Below are 16,473 nucleotides of genomic sequence, written 5' to 3'. Positions count from 1 at the left end.
GGCTTTAGAAAAAAGAAAATGGCGGGTCAGTGTCGAGGCTTTGACCTCAGAACAGGATGAACCTGTCTCTGTGTGTTTGAGATATTTAGTGACGAAGATCAGGTTTTATTTCTTTTTAATTTCAACCTGGAATGAAAACCTCTCATATGATATGAACGTTTTATTGGACGGGCAGAGATGGAGAGACGTTTCCTTCATTTATTATCCCTTCCTGTCACAATGTCTTCATGCATACTGCAGCATTAAGCAGGAAATGAGTCCAAAGTACCATAAATCCATCATATTTTAATGAATGAATAAAAAGAACGAATCAATTATAAGTAGACAGGCGATCCAGCGGTGAGCCCCACATGGTATTTATTTAAAAAAGGCTTTGAGACGGCTTAAATAAAGAATTTAGCTTAGCACGTCACCACCGCTAAGCTAAAGGAGGCTAACGTTGGGCTATAAAGGAACTACAGCACGGTCACATGACTTCACGTCACCACCGCTAAGCTAAAGGAGGCTAACGTTGGGCTATAAAGGAACTACAGCACGGTCACATGACTTCACGTCACCACCGCTAAGCTAAAGGTGGCTAATGTTGGGCTATAAAGGAACTACAGCACGGTCACATGACTTCACGTCACCACCGCTAAGCTAAAGGTGGCTAATGTTGGGCTATAAAGGAACGACAGCACGGTCACATGACTTCACGTCACCACCGCTAAGCTAAAGGTGGCTAATGTTGGGCTATAAAGGAACTACAGCACGGTCACATGACTTCACGTCACCACCGCTAAGCTAAAGGTGGCTAATGTTGGGCTATAAAGGAACTACAGCACGGTCACATGACTTCACGTCACCACCGCTAAGCTAAAGGAGGCTAATGTTGGGCTATAAAGGAACTACAGCACGGTTACATGACTTCACGTCACCACCGCTAAGCTAAAGGAGGCTAATGTTGGGCTATAAAGGAACTACAGCTCGGTCACATGACTTCACGTCACCACCGCTAAGCTAAAGGTGGCTAATGTTGGGCTATAAAGGAACTACAGCACGGTCACATGACTTCACGTCACCACCGCTAAGCTAAAGGAGGCTAATGTTGGGCTATAAAGGAACTACAGCACGGTCACATGACTTCACGTCACCACCGCTAAGCTAAAGGTGGCTAATGTTGGGCTATAAAGGAACTACAGCACGGTCACATGACTTCACGTCACCACCGCTAAGCTAAAGGTGGCTAATGTTGGGCATGATCATGTTTAGTCGTCTCAGCACTTGTTAGCAACCACTGTTTTTAAATTCACCAGTGGGGTATTTACCGATGTATTTTATGTTGTAGAATAGTTTGTGTTAACCACAGACCTTAGTTGAGGCTGACACAGATTCAGAAAAAAACATTGACTTCCAGACCAGGGGACAGGAAGGCCTTAAATGCTGACTCATTTCTGGGTTTTGGACTCATTCCTGCACATCCCTCTTGGAATGAATGGGAAGCCATGTTGGAAAAATCCATGTTACGACTAGACAACATGCTGTTTATTCTCAACATGACTCAGCAGTGCTCAGCTACCACTCACCTGCAGATGCTGCATCAACGTGCATTTAATGACTTGCAGACCCCTGCCTTATAATGGCCAATAAAACAGATCTGGGATCAATTACGTTGCCTGTAAATCTAATGCTGAGCATCAAAGAGTAGGGGTCATAAAAGCAGAGAGCAAATGGACAAAGAAAGAGATGTAGGGATCCAGCCTGAAACACTGGTGGGAAACCTTTTGTAATCCTGCAGTGAATAAATAAAGTTTTTCTTGTGTTTTTGCAGGGTTCAACGGGACCACGTGGTGCGGGCGGGCCCATCGGACCGGCAGGAGTCAGAGTGAGTCCAGAGGGGGCTTTGAACTCATCCTTTTATGAAATCCTCCTGAAAGGGAAAAACACTTCACTCCAGTTCTCAGATCTCTGACTTTACTTCTTCATGTCTCTTCTACATCAACATGTGTCCCCTCTTCTCCATGTCTCTTCTACATCAACATGTGTCCCCTCTTCTTCATGTCTCTCTACATCAACATGTGTCCCCTCTTCTTCATGTCTCTTCTACATCAACATGTGTCCCCTCTTCTCCATGTCTCTCTACATCAACATGTGTCCCCTCTTCTTCATGTCTCTTCTACATCAACATGTGTCCCCTCTTCTTCATGTCTCTCTACATCAACATGTGTCCCCTCTTCTTCATGTCTCTTCTACATCAACATGTGTCCCCTCTTCTTCATGTCTCTTCTACATCAACATGTGTCCCCTCTTCTTCATGTCTCTTCTACATCAACATGTGTCCCCTCTTCTCCATGTCTCTTCTACATCAACATGTGTCCCCTCTTCTTCATGTCTCTTCTACATCAACATGTGTCCCCTCTTCTTCATGTCTCTTCTACATCAACATGTGTCCCCTCTTCTCCATGTCTCTTCTACATCAACATGTGTCCCCTCTTCTTCATGTCTCTTCTACATCAACATGTGTCCCCTCTTCTTCATGTCTCTTCTACATCAACATGTGTCCCCTCTGTGGAAAGAGACTCTGAAAGTTTCAGGAACAAAGATTCTCTCTCTTTTTGATCCATTTCTATAAAAATCTGAAAATGAGCTGATCAGATTTTGGCCACTTTGTGATGTCATAACGATGTGTTGTCTTGTGTAACCATTAGCCAATCAGCAACCAAGGTAACCCCCACCCCCCCTTATCACCTGAATCTCCTCCTAGAGCTCCATTGAGTTCTTTGTAACCAAATGTCTCTCCGAGGGGCGTGGGGAGGGGCTCCTTATTTTCATCTAAAGTAACAGACAGAGAATCAGCACTTTGGAAACAGGGCTGAAACAGAGGGGATTATGGGTAATGCTGCAATGATCTGTTTGGTGTTTCAGCCAATCAGAGACAGGCTCTGTATATATCTGAGACCTTTGATATATTGATGAAGAACAGGATGATAGGGGATCAAAGTGTTAATGTTGATGTAAAGAATGTTGAATGTCTGAAAATGTGCTTTATAAATAAACGTACCGTACCTTTACAAATTATTATTATTATTTTATCCTCAGGGCCCCCATGGGAAGGAAGGCACAACGGGCCCCCGAGGCGCCACAGGACCCATGGTGAGACATTCAATGCTTATACATTTGTACAGCAGATGAGAAAAACATGGTAACCTAGAAAAAGCAATTTTGCGTTAGAGTGTCAGTTTTTAGAGCAAAGAAAGCGAGAATAAGTGATTTCTCATAAATCAATATTCATCAGAATCTGAGTATTTGATTTAGTCCAGGGGGAATTTAGTAGTTCAGTGGCTCTACTTTTAGTCTCCTCTATTAGCAAACCGTTCATATTCAGTGGACCTTTTGTCAATTGTTAATATATTGAAATCACTGGTCTTCTAACCCCGTGGTTCTTCTAACCCCGTGGTTCTTCTAACCCCGTGGTTCTTCTAACCCCGTGGTTCTTCTAACCCCGTGGTTCTTCCGTCTGTTTCCTGCAGGGACCTCCGGGATCTCCTGGAAATTCAGGTGGAGTCGGAAAACCAGGAAACCCCGGAGACACCGGATCTCCTGTGAGTGTCTTCACCTTTACGTCCAGACACAGATTCAAACGTTTTCTGCAAACTAAAGTCTTCTCATTTTCTGTTTCCAGGGCTCTCTCGGTCTAAAGGGAGACAAGGGAGAGAGAGTGAGTACATGTGAATTTATTTGAAACATCTTCAGAAGCTCGAAAACATCACATTTTAATCCAAAGTGAAATGTATCTTTGCTGCACGGTAGGAAAACACCCTTCCTTACAAGTCATTGAAATGCCTTCAAGCCTTTTACTGTTTCCACAAAACACCAACGTGGGCACAATGCAGTCCGTCCCCTTGCATTTCCTAGAAACGATTATACTTTGGTACTGAGAGCTTCACTTCACTTCCTCCAAAGATTCTAAGAGAACATGTAGTCTTAGGAAGGGGGGAAGAAGCTCCAAAGCCTAAACGAATAACCTCTATATTTACATTTCACTCACAATATTTCCCCAAATCAAAAACTAACTTGTATATTTTCCTTTGACTTTGAATCGCTATTCTAATAACCAGAAGTAAGGACATTTCATTTGGGCGGCTTGCACGTGTCGGCCTCCGTACGGTAGCACAGTTTGGTGTCGTCTAACCTCCTTCCTCTTCCTCCTCAGGGCGACTTCGCTCCTCAGAACATGATGAGATCCATCGCCAGACAAGTGTGTGAGCAGCTGGTGAACGGTGAGATGCTCTCTGAGACTACAGAGATACTTTGATAAACATTAGGTGCTTCTTTACTGCAGCGGTCAGCCTCTAAAACCTCCACACATACAACAACAAGGGCTCTGACACCAGTGTAGTATTATTACATAGTGTTTCATTGATATACTATTTTTCATTCTCATTAACAGTATGTGTATTTTAATGTTGATCACACTGGTCCTGTAACTAAATAATCTACCTACCTACCGACCGACCGACCGACCGACCAACCTACCTACCTACCTACCTACCTAACTACCTACCTACCGAACGAACGAACGACCTATCTACCTACCGACCGACCGACCGACCAACCTACCTACCTACCTAACTACCTACCTACCGAACGAACGAACGACCTATCTACCTACCGACCGACCGACCTACCTACCTACCTACCTAACTACCTACCGAACGAACGAACGAACGAACGAACGACCTACCTACCTAACTACCTACCTAACTACCTACCGACCGACCGACCGACCGACCGACCGACCAACCTACCTAACTACCTACTTAACTACCTAACTACCTACCTATCTACCGACCGACCTACCTACCTAACTACCTACCTAACTACCTACCTATCTACCGACCGACCTACCTACCTACCTACCTAACTACCTACCTACCGAACGACCTACCTACCTAACTAACTACCGAACGAACGAACGAACGACCTACCTACCTACTTACCGAACGAACGACCTACCGAACGACCGACCTAGCTACCGACCTACCTACCGACAGACCTACCTACCTACCTACCTACCTACCTACCTACCTATCATGTGTAATATGTTCCTAGTTAATATGTATATCACTTCTGGCTGCTACGCTAAGTTAGTCCCTCCATTACTGTAACATTACTTTACGTAACCATATGCAATAAAGTGCTGTTATATAATACACTTATTCTATTCTATAAACTCTGCTGCTACTTCCTTATCTACCTGAATGTATACGATGTGCATGCCTTTTAAATAATACTGTGCTATGTATTGAACGTGGGACGAATGTTGGTTCTGATTCTGAACCGCGACACTGACTGTGGTCTCCTCTGCTGCAGCACAAATGGGTCGAGTCAACACGTTACTGAACCAAGTCCCTAACGGTCAGTATCGCAGCAACAAGCCAGGACCCCCGGGGCCTCCGGGAGCCGAAGGCAGGCAGGGGACCCGCGGAGAGCCCGGCGCCGCAGGGAGGAACGGGTTCGACGGAAACAACGGATCACCGGGACAGCCGGGAGAGAGAGGTGAGAGAGACTTTATCTGAAAGAGGGAGGCTATCGCTGTTACCATGACGAGGAAACACAGAAATCAATAACAGCTGGAACAACATATCAAATAAGTCAATCAGCAAAAAAAGTTTCTGCAGAGTTACTTATTTTTAAAGTCATTTTTCATGATGATATTGCAAAGAATGCAGATTCCAGCTGCTCAAATATGTAGATGTGATGTTTGTATTTTGTTTGATATTAAATAAGACTGGACAAAATAACTCATTGTAATTATTTGAACTGATATTGCCTTATGATTCGAAATGTTAGACGTTTTGAAACATTTTTCACATTATCATTGAGACATGTTTTAATATGATCAAGGGGAGGGTCTGTTCCAAAGAAAAAAAAATGTTTAAGTCTGTAGAAACAGTATGATGCTGTAACTCACTGAGCGTATCAGGGTTACTGTTGCTATGCAGATTCTGACGGTGTGTGTTTCCTCAGGCACTGCGGGAGAGAAAGGAGAGCGAGGATTATCAGGAGTCGGACAGAAAGGACCCAGAGGACCTGCAGGTAAAGACATAAACACTTTTCAAACCGCTTTTCCCTCTCCTGTAATGTTATGCAGGTTTTAGTGCATATGGTCTGCAACGAGTACAATCCCCACGTTTCAGAACACAGTGACATCACTATAGAACACTCACGCTCCTATTGGCTAGCTCTCATTGAACATTAAAGCATGGAGATATGTCCCACTAGAGACACTACATACTGATATACACCTGAACATCACCCGGAGAGCACTCTTTAAAGTAGAGACACTACACACTGATATACACCTGAACATCAGCAGGAGAGGACTCTTTAAAGTAGAGACACTACATACTGATATACACCTGAACATCAGCAGGAGAGGACTCTTTAAAGTAGAGACACTACATACTGATATACACCTGAACATCAGCAGGAGAGGACTCTTTAAAGTAGAGACACTACATACTGATATACACCTGAACATCAGCAGGAGAGGACTCTTTAAAGTAGAGACACTACATACTGATATACACCTGAACATCAGCAGGAGAGCACTCTTTAAAGTAGAGACACTACATACTGATATACACCTGAACATCAGCAGGAGAGGACTCTTTAAAGTAGAGACACTACATACTGATATACACCTGAACATCAGCAGGAGAGGACTCTTTAAAGTAGAGACACTACATACTGATATACACCTGAACATCAGCAGGAGAGGACTCTTTAAAGTAGAGACACTACATGCTGATATACACCTGAACATCAGCAGGAGAGGACTCTTTAAAGTAGAGACACTACATACTGATATACACCTGAACATCAGCAGGAGAGGACTCTTTAAAGTAGAGACACTACATACTGATATACACCTGAACATCAGCAGGAGAGGACTCTTTAAAGTAGAGACACTACATACTGATATACACCTGAACATCAGCAGGAGAGGACTCTTTAAAGTAGAGACACTACATACTGATATACACCTGAACATCAGCAGGAGAGGACTCTTTAAAGTAGAGACACTACATACTGATATACACCTGAACATCAGCAGGAGAGGACTCAGCCTCAATGTAAGGTGAAGTTGTGGAAACAGAGAGGGAGAGGAATGGGAAAAGGAGGAAGAGGATGGCAGTGAGTCATTCATTCACAGAGGGAGACTTTCCGAGCCGGCTTTTCCTCGTCTAGACAGAAAGCAGAGCGGGAAGTAAAGATCAGCAGATTCCTTTCATGGCTGCTCTCACACTGCAGGGTTGTTATTCCCATGTTTGTGAGCACATGTTTCAGAGGTTTGAAAGAAATACTTCTGGAAGTGGAGCACGATGACCCAGAGAAGTGAAGAGGATCTGGTTGGGGTTTAGAGTTGGTGAAAGGCCTCCTGAGGGCTTCACTCTGGGCAGTCTCACAGGAACATAACGAGCGGGATAAACTGTTTTCTATTGTTCAGACCGTCGTTAAAACACAAACACATGGAGGAGAGGCGCTGAGTCATCGTCGCTCTTCAAAAGCAAGTGTGCTCCATTAAAGCCTCAAAGACCAGACCTGCTTCTTTACTGCAGCGGGCAGGACCCAAACCACCACTTCCATCTATCTATCTCTCTCTCTCTCTATCTCTCTCTCTATCCATCTATATATCCATCTCTCTCTCTCTCTCTCTATCCATCTATCTATCTCTCTCTCTCTCTCTCTCTCAATTTATCTATCTATCCAGCTATCTATCTATCTCTCTCTCTCTCTCTCTCTCTCTCTCTATCTCTCTATCTATCAATATGTCTCTATCTATCTATCTATCTATCTATCCATCTCTCTATCTATCTATATATCTATCTCTCTATCTATCTATATATCTATCTCTCTATCTATCTATCTGTCTCTCTATCTCTCTATCTATCCATCTATCTATCTCTCTATCTATCAATCTGCATCTCTATCTATCTATCTCTCTATCTATCTCTCTATCAATCTCTCTCTCTATCTATCCATCTATCTATCTATCTCTCTATCCATCCATCTATCTATCCATCTATCTATCTCTCTATCTCTCCATCTATCTATCTATCTCTCTATCTCTCTATCTCTCCATCTATCCATCTATCTCTCTATCTATCTATCTCTCTATCTCTCCATCTATCCATCTATCTATCTATCTGTCTATCTATCTCTCTATCTCTCAATCGATCTCTCTCTCTCTCTCTATCTATCAATCTATCTATCTATCCATCTATCTATCTATCTCTCTATCTCTCCATCTATCCATCTATCTCTCTATCTATCTATCTCTCTATCTCTCCATCTATCCATCTATCTATCTATCTGTCTATCTATATATCTATCTATCTCTCTATCTATCAATCTATCCATCTATCTCTCTATCTATCCATCTATCTCTCTCTCTCTATCTATCAATCTATCAATTTATCTATCTATCCATCTATCTCTCTATATATCTATCTATCTCTCTATCTATCAATCTATCCATCTATCTATCTCTCAATCGATCTCTCTCTCTCTCTCTATCTATCAATCTATCAATTTATCTATCTATCCATCTATCTCTCTATATATCTATCTATCTCTCTATCTATCAATCTATCCATCTATCTCTCTATCTATCCATCTATCTCTCTCTCTATCTATCTATCCATCTATTTCTCTATCTATCTAATTAAATATCTGATACATGTAGATAAATACCTTAAAGTACTTTGAGTCATGTTTAAAGTCAGAAATGTTAAATAACTAGATTGGCTAGCCGGCTGTCTCTGTTGAGATTGGTCAACCGCTTCGAGATGTCCCGCCCCTTAGCCTATCACGTACAATGTAGTGGAGCGCTAGCCAATAGGAGCGCGAGTGTTACACAGTGATGTCACTATTGTTGGGGAAATATTTTCCTAGGCCCATAACTCTGACCCAGTCTGCCCTCACTGAGCACCTGCAACCGTGGGTGCTGCTCTCAGTGCCTTGTCTCCTTGTTCCTGGCTGTTGGAGGTGTCTTAGTGTTTGATCTTGTCATGCAGCATGTCCTCAGACCCAGCTGAATTCAGGGGTCCGGGGTAGAGATCTTCAGAATTGTTTTGGCAGCAGCTGTGTCACCTCGTGGCTGCAGCACGTCTTGTGAATTCTCCGGCTGAAGCTCCAAATGAACCGTCAGTGTTTAGTCCCTGCTCTCCTCGTGTCTCTCTGAGTCTCCATTGCTCCAGAAGTTTCCATCACAACTATGTCGTAGTAGGACCCCTTTAAAAAGCTGAACGTGAAAAAGAACTCAGCACTTTCTCTGTGTACCCCCTCCAGGGCCTCATGGTGAGAGCAGGACGGGACCCACGGGACCCACAGGCTCTGCGGGATCCCGCGGCCCCCCCGGGCGCCCCGGGTACGCTGGGGTCCGCGGCCCCCCCGGCCCCCCCGGGTACTGTGACTCCTCCCAGTGCGTCGGCATCCCTTACAACGGATACGGAGGTACGCTGTGACCTTTAATCAATCACATAGCTGCTCACTAATGATGCTAATGACTCATCATCAGGGGAAGCGTTCCAACATTTAGAGAGGGGCCTTCTGTCTCTGAGCGATTAGCCTAGCTTAGCACAAAGACTGGAAGCAAAGGGAAACTGCTAGCATAGCTCCATCAAAAGAGAGTCTGCCAAATCATTCAAGTTGTCTGCTATCTTTGGTATCTACTCAAATATAAAATTAACTTTTTCTTTTTTGCTAAATAAAAACGTTCTTTGTCCATGTTTCTTGTTTTAAAAGTAAGTATTGAAAAAGTATTCAGGTCCGTATAATAATAATAATAATAATACCTGTTTATTGAGAACACTTTATAAATCCCTGGGGGAAATTAGGCTCATGATGGTTCCTTCAATTTAGAATCAAAATGTAAGTATTAACATAATAAGTTAAGTGCAATAAAAGAAAACTAAAATGCATATTCTTTTTAGAAGTGTTAGTAAAATAAAAAACAATATAAAATGAAATAGAGCATGAAGTTAAGTAGAAATATGCAAAAAAACGAAATAAAAACATATTTAAAATGTATTTTTACATATAAAATAATGTTAAAATGTTTAATGAAATACATATTTATATGAATATCAATATAGAAACTTGAGGAAAAATGTGCAATGAAAAGATACAATTAAATAGAATAACAATATTTATATTAACCTAAAAAGTTAAGTAAAAAAGTGCAATATTATGATAAAAATATGAGTATTTATATCAACACAGGAAGTGAGGTTACAAAATGTTCTTAAGGGCTTAAAGACAGAAAAGGAGGATCTCCCAACATGTTGGAACGCTTCCCTCTGAGTGTTAATGCATGGGTGATATTTACTAAACATTACTGAAGTGTTTTATCTTTCTGCTTTGACCTCTGACCCCCCCCTTCCTGTTTGGCCTGTTCCAGGTCCACATCAGTAGACTTTCTGTGCTGCTTTCACTGACCCCCTGAAAGTCCTGTAACTAAGACGCTCGCTCACTCGCTCTAGAGCCGTTTTTTTTAAAAAGGGGAGAGAAACCTTCGAAGGATTAACAAACTGAGAAACCACAGCGCGACAAAGAGGGACACTAACCACGACTCACAGCATCTCCACGGCAACGAGATGTTCGGTGGAGGAGCATGCACCAACAAAAACAACAGCAACAAATACTAACAAACAAGCGGTGGAGCGTCGTGGGCTTCGTCACATCGTGTAAATAAACTAACGCCCGGACCAGATGCTGTTTAACTTCTCAGAGCTTCTGCTTTGCAACACCCTGCTTGCTGAATGCCCACAGAAACCCTCCTTACTGGGATCTATTTTAATGTTTTTGATATTTAAGACGTCACTTCTGCACATGTGACCCCGCAGGTTTCTTGTTTTATTTTGGACTTTTCTCCCCAAAGCAATACTGTATCTGTAAAGTACTAACAATCTCAATTGGTGGCAGAAGAACTTGATTTCTATGCGGTGAATGTTTTACTCGTGTTGTAAATGGATGTGTTGTTGAGAAAGTCAAAGGGAAATCCTCACTGAGACGTCTGCAGGGGCGTGGCCTCCTCGTTAACCACTACATCTGGGAGTTCATTGGTTAATTGGTTTTGCAAAATTAACCAGAAAATACACAATTGTTTCATTTAAGCTGCTCCAGAGTTTAAATAGCTGCAGCATAGTTTTTGCAAAAAATAAAATATTGCAAGAGAATGGAGAATGTCTTCATGTTTTAGCAGACATTCGCAAATTAGCGAGCGAAAAGTTGGGATAAAAGAGGAATGAGCGTGACAGACCAGAATGCTCCCAAATGAGCGGTGGCCCCGCCCCTGCAGCTGCTAACACCTGCATCAGAGCTTCACCCCGCAGCCACACAGAGACACTACATGTAGCCCTGTAACGTGTGTGCATGATGAGACAAACTGACGCTCAATTGGCCCCAAAACGCTCTCTCCGAGCAGGCCAGTCCCCCGCCGAGCCCGAGGCCAGTCTCCCCGACGAGGACGAGCTGCAGAACCAGCGCCGGAAGAAGAGGTCGCTCTCCAGGTCCAGCAGGACAGCGTCATAAAACACTTCTGTTTCTACCTGTGTTGGGATTTATAGACACTAGACACTAGACACACACACACACACACACACACATACATACATACATACATACATACATACATATATACACACACACACAAGTTTTCAAAAAACATGAAAAATAAGTCACGGTATGACGAATCAACATGTTGGAAAAAATGAAATTGTCTGAAAAGAAATATCTAAGAAAACTGTGTTGGGATTTATGCACACCACACACACACACACACACACACACACACACACACACACACACACACACACACACACACACACACACACACACACACACACACACAACCTTTTTGAAAAACAAAAGTCATGGTATTGTATATGAATGAAAGTAAAAAAATATGTTTGACAAAAATATGATGATTTTGGAAAGAAGTAAAAAAGAAATATCTCATAAAACTGTGTTGGGATGTATGCACACTATTCACACACACGCACACACAAAGGGGGGGTTTGACACCTCGTTGAAAATACCTTTAAATGCCTTAAAAGCGTATGTGAATATTCATTTATTGTGGCGGGGGGGGCGGGTGAGGATCAAGAAATGGTTCAAATGAAAGACTTAAAAAAACCCTGTGAGACTTCCTGTGTCTTTCTGCTTGTACCATATTTGCATCCATTGAATGAACGAGCAGTGTTGAACGGTGCACAGCAACAGAAGGTGTTCACATCCCATAATATAATCACGTTACAGCATTAAACACAGCTTTCATTTTGTATCTTAATATTTATCAGTTTCCCTTTATTCCGTCACAGCTCATTTTAACGAATAGGTGGAGTTGCATGTCTGTGGTGTATATTTAGTACATGTTGTTTTTTTTTATTTTACATTTCATTTTGTTTTTAAGCAGATCATAGTTGTTGTTGATGTTATTGTCTCAGTAGCGAATGCAGTGGGCAGGGGGGGTGCTGCTTCCTGTTCCTGCAGATTGTGAATTCCACAGCCTTATTTTCTTATTTATTTCTGAAAACAGAAGAGGCATTTTTCAATAAAACTACTGAAAATCTACAAATGTGTGTCCTTCTTTTTCTTGAGTGTTATAAGAAATGTCGGTACCACTTTACAATAAGACTACCCTCATAGAGAGGCGGAGTCCCTCCCTTTCCGGGGGAGCTCCATGGGACATTATTTAGGAAAAAGTATGGATTTAAATGTCGTAAAACTGTGAAGTTTGGTGTGAAACCGCTCAATGAACTACATCTCCCGTCTCACACCACACACCAAGATGGCCGTCACGTTGGCACATTTCACTTCTTTCTTTCAGAATGAGGCGGAAAGTATTAAAAGAGGTTAAAATCAGTCCAAGTCTGTGCATGTTGAGAGCTGTACACACACACAACGGGAGTTAGTCGGTTCCTAAGAGCCAGCATGCGGGACCGGGACTCTGGGATTTGTAGTCGTTCTAGTTTCGTATTTTTCATAGTCTTATATTTCAACAGTTTGACGACAAACTGTGACTTTTTTTACATGGAAATTATTTTGTTGATTTTTGTACGCTTACATTTTTTCTTAAAGGTCCCATGTCATGGCCATCTCTACTGATCATAGTTCCATCGTTGAGGTCTACTAGAATAGATTTACATTGTTCAATGTTCCAAACTCACATTGGTTTCTCAAACAGCATCTCTGTATAGTGTGTGTATTCACTCTCTGTCCTACACGGCTTGTTGGAGCTCCTGCCCCCCCCCCCGTGAGCCCAGTGTGCTCTGATTGGTCGGGACGTTGCGAGGCCGTTACAAGGCTCGTTGCTGCATCCCCGCAGTCAGACAGGTTTCCGGGTCGGCGATACAGCGAGACACAGCGAAACTCATCCTGAGCACAGACAGCCGAAGTAAAAACAATAAGTGTGGCTTGATATTGAGTAAGAGAAAGGTTTATAAACGCTGTGAGAACGGGTCTGCAGAGAACATTCCTCCGCGATCCCAACTCGTCTGTTACCAGCGTTCAGGGAGCTCTAGGACCGGAGCTTGAAAAGCACCGGGTTTTCCTGTTCACACCGCCTCGGAGCAGCCTCTTAGCTCCGGAATCCGGTTCATTTCAAGCTGATCATTGGAATTAATAAATACACTTGATTACATTCAAGACTTTGTCTCTGGGTCGTGCATTTGGGTTCATCAGTTTGCGTCGAGGTCCTGACAGTTTGTCCTAAAAATAAATGAAAAACCCAAAGTCAAGCATGTTCATCGTACATGTATACGTCAGATGTTTCCTCCTGAATCACAGCCACTAACAGAGGTCTTTACAGCAGCGCGGAAACATCCCATAATGCACTGCTCAATGACTTCATCTCCAGAAACATGACTCATGCAGATCCTCAGAGACGGAGCTCCAGCTGCTGCTAACACCACGTCATGTGATTATTATCGTATAAATAAAGATGATTTATTGTTGAGCACGATAAATAATCCCCGTTTCTGATTCCTGTGAAAGATTAGAAAAAAAGTTTAAAAACATAATTAATGCTTCAGCTGCACTGATTGATTAGCATGAGGCAGCAATTATAAGAAAACACTTGATTTAGTGCGAAATGATGTTTTGGTTTTAGTGGTTTTTAGTCACATTTATTTAGGTTTAGCTTCCAAAGTGATGTTTAATAATGTTTAAAAGATATTTGCCAGGGATTGCATATTCTAACCAAATGAAATAGAAGAATACAAATACATGCAAAGAATGCCAGAAAATATAATATTTCGATATTTTGTTGGACTGCGGGTCACATAAAAAAAATAGAAATGAACTTTGGAAGCAGTTTGCTCCTACTTTATTTTACATTTGTTTGGCTTAAAAATACTTTGCAAGTTAAATATGAATAGCAGATTGTTTTATCCAAAGTCCTGACAGTTTCGTGCAGGATCTCGCTCAAAAAGAAAGGGTATTGAAGACAATGCTTTTATGTTATGTCAGATTATCAGCCTCAGGTCAAGTCCATTAAGCTTCTCAACACTCACATGTAATGTAACATTTAAATGTTGTTCATGAGGGTTGTGTAATAGGTCTCCATTGTGAGTAGGTGTGTATTGTGTGTGTGCAAACAGTGTATGAGTGATGATATGTTAAAACCTCTTTTGCAGGAAACAACGTCTAAGGAACTTTAATATTTAATAAACTATGAATATTTGATATCCATATAACGGGAAAAAACTCATTTAACTGATCTTGTTCATTTACAACAACAAAAAAACCGCAATGCTCACAGTGAGCCTCTGAATTAGCCCCGAGCGAAAAATGCTAACCTATTACTGCACCGAAAATCACTCCTAGCTCCCTCATTACTTATCCTAGCTGCACATCCAACACATCGTTTATGATCGAAAAGACACAGAATCTAACGGTGCCCACCTCAACACTGAAGGATACAAACTCAAGACGTTATCAACAAAAACATAACATGAAACAAAACATGTGGCGCTAGGTAGCCTACAACGCTAACATGGCTTACCTTGGTTTTGTCTGGTCTAAACTGGTCTTCAATGGCATTAAAACGATAAAAACGATGGTGTAGTTAATCCATAGGTTAATATCTAATGTGTCTGTGTCCCCTTTGAAAAGTTCTGATAATCTATAAGCAATAAAACTGTAATTCCGTTTTCAAATAGTAGAGCAGGCCATTCCTAAACTCTGTAGCAAGATTGAATGCGACCCAAATGGCCCCAGAAGAGGTTTATTTAGCTAAATCTGTCTAAAAAGGTCAAATGTCACTTGTTTTGCATCAATCTTGATACAGGGTACTTATTATATGTTGTCCTTTGGATTCCTAAAGCTTTTAGTCTACTAACCCATCATCCAAGGTTAGTTTTCACTATAAGTACAAAATATTCTTTGGACGGACGGAATTTTCTTTAAAATAAAAAACATCTATATTGATTCTGACTTTTCTACATCCAACTCCCAGGTTTATCATTACTTTGAGAAAAACGATTATTAATGTAACCCTTTTAGAAGTGAAGATACGGTCATTTGTTCTGGGAATGTCATTTTCGAGCCTGAGACCTGAAAAACAGGCTTGGGGCTTAAGAGGTTTTAATGTATTTTAATGTTAACTATGTTGTTATACGAACATGTATGTGGAAATGTTCTTACGGGGACAATATATTATAGTAAATCGTATATTAAAGTTTCCTCCAATAGGTGAGAAGAATCTGGGTTTTGTAGACGAGATTAGAGAAGGTATGAACCACTCCTTCAGTAGCAAGTCAATACACAAATAAACAATCAGGGATCAAGATTTAAAAATATGTTCAGAATGATTGGATGTTTAAAAAAATCCCAATATGGACTCTAGTGCAATCTTCAAATAACGGTAAGAGCCATGTTTGCTAAAGGCTAAATATGTGGAAATATCTGAATGCGCAGAGAAGTTCCACCTATTCTTCAGACTTAAAGAAGACCTATTATGCTTTAAATAGTTATTTCCGAACCATGCAGCCCTGTCATTGTAAGTGTAATGACGTTGTAACCTAAACTACTTTAATTCAAGACAAGAGCATCTTTGTGTGACTGCTTGTTATGTGTGACCAACATGCCACAACCCAAAAAAGGATCGCAAATATTTATGAAAGCGTGCGATCATACGAGACGGAAAAGGCAGCTGATTGTTAGTGTGAGGGGTTTGGAGTTAGATGGCAGCGTGTTTCTGATTGTCTGTTAGCGGTTTGCTGGTAAACAGGTGGAGTACAGACGGCTTGTTTCCTGAAATCTGATGCACCAGAGAGCTCGCGTGCCTCCGTCTCACATTCACAGACAGATAATCAGACTCTTCAGAGGAGCGACATCTCGTGGGTCAGCGAGTGATCGATGGACTTCCTCTGCTGCACAGAAGGAGCCCAAATGATCTGGATCCCATGAAGAAGAAACACTTTA

The 16,473-nt window shown here is 41.8% G+C and overlaps 1 protein-coding gene across 1 annotated transcript in view; it reads left to right on the top strand.

The window, feature by feature from the left end:
- col12a1b (collagen, type XII, alpha 1b) overlaps positions 1 to 12,625 on the top strand; it is a 169,951-nt gene extending 157,326 nt beyond the window's left edge. Inside the window, exons 68-76 of the mRNA XM_079645353.1 lie at positions 1,811 to 1,864; positions 3,079 to 3,132; positions 3,510 to 3,581; positions 3,662 to 3,697; positions 4,193 to 4,259; positions 5,353 to 5,538; positions 6,010 to 6,078; positions 9,337 to 9,501; positions 11,474 to 12,625. Coding sequence (XP_079501479.1) covers positions 1,811 to 1,864; positions 3,079 to 3,132; positions 3,510 to 3,581; positions 3,662 to 3,697; positions 4,193 to 4,259; positions 5,353 to 5,538; positions 6,010 to 6,078; positions 9,337 to 9,501; positions 11,474 to 11,580 — 810 coding nt within the window. The 3' untranslated portion in view covers positions 11,581 to 12,625. The remainder of the gene's footprint in view (positions 1 to 1,810; positions 1,865 to 3,078; positions 3,133 to 3,509; positions 3,582 to 3,661; positions 3,698 to 4,192; positions 4,260 to 5,352; positions 5,539 to 6,009; positions 6,079 to 9,336; positions 9,502 to 11,473) is intronic.
- The last annotated feature ends 3,848 nt before the right edge of the window (positions 12,626 to 16,473 follow it).

The sequence above is a fragment of the Notothenia rossii genome, assembly GCF_949606895.1.
Source record: "Notothenia rossii genome assembly, chromosome: 8".
NCBI lineage: Eukaryota > Metazoa > Chordata > Actinopteri > Perciformes > Nototheniidae > Notothenia > Notothenia rossii.
The sequence above is the reverse complement of the archived record's forward strand: the minus strand, read 5'-3'. Positions and strand labels throughout refer to the sequence as shown.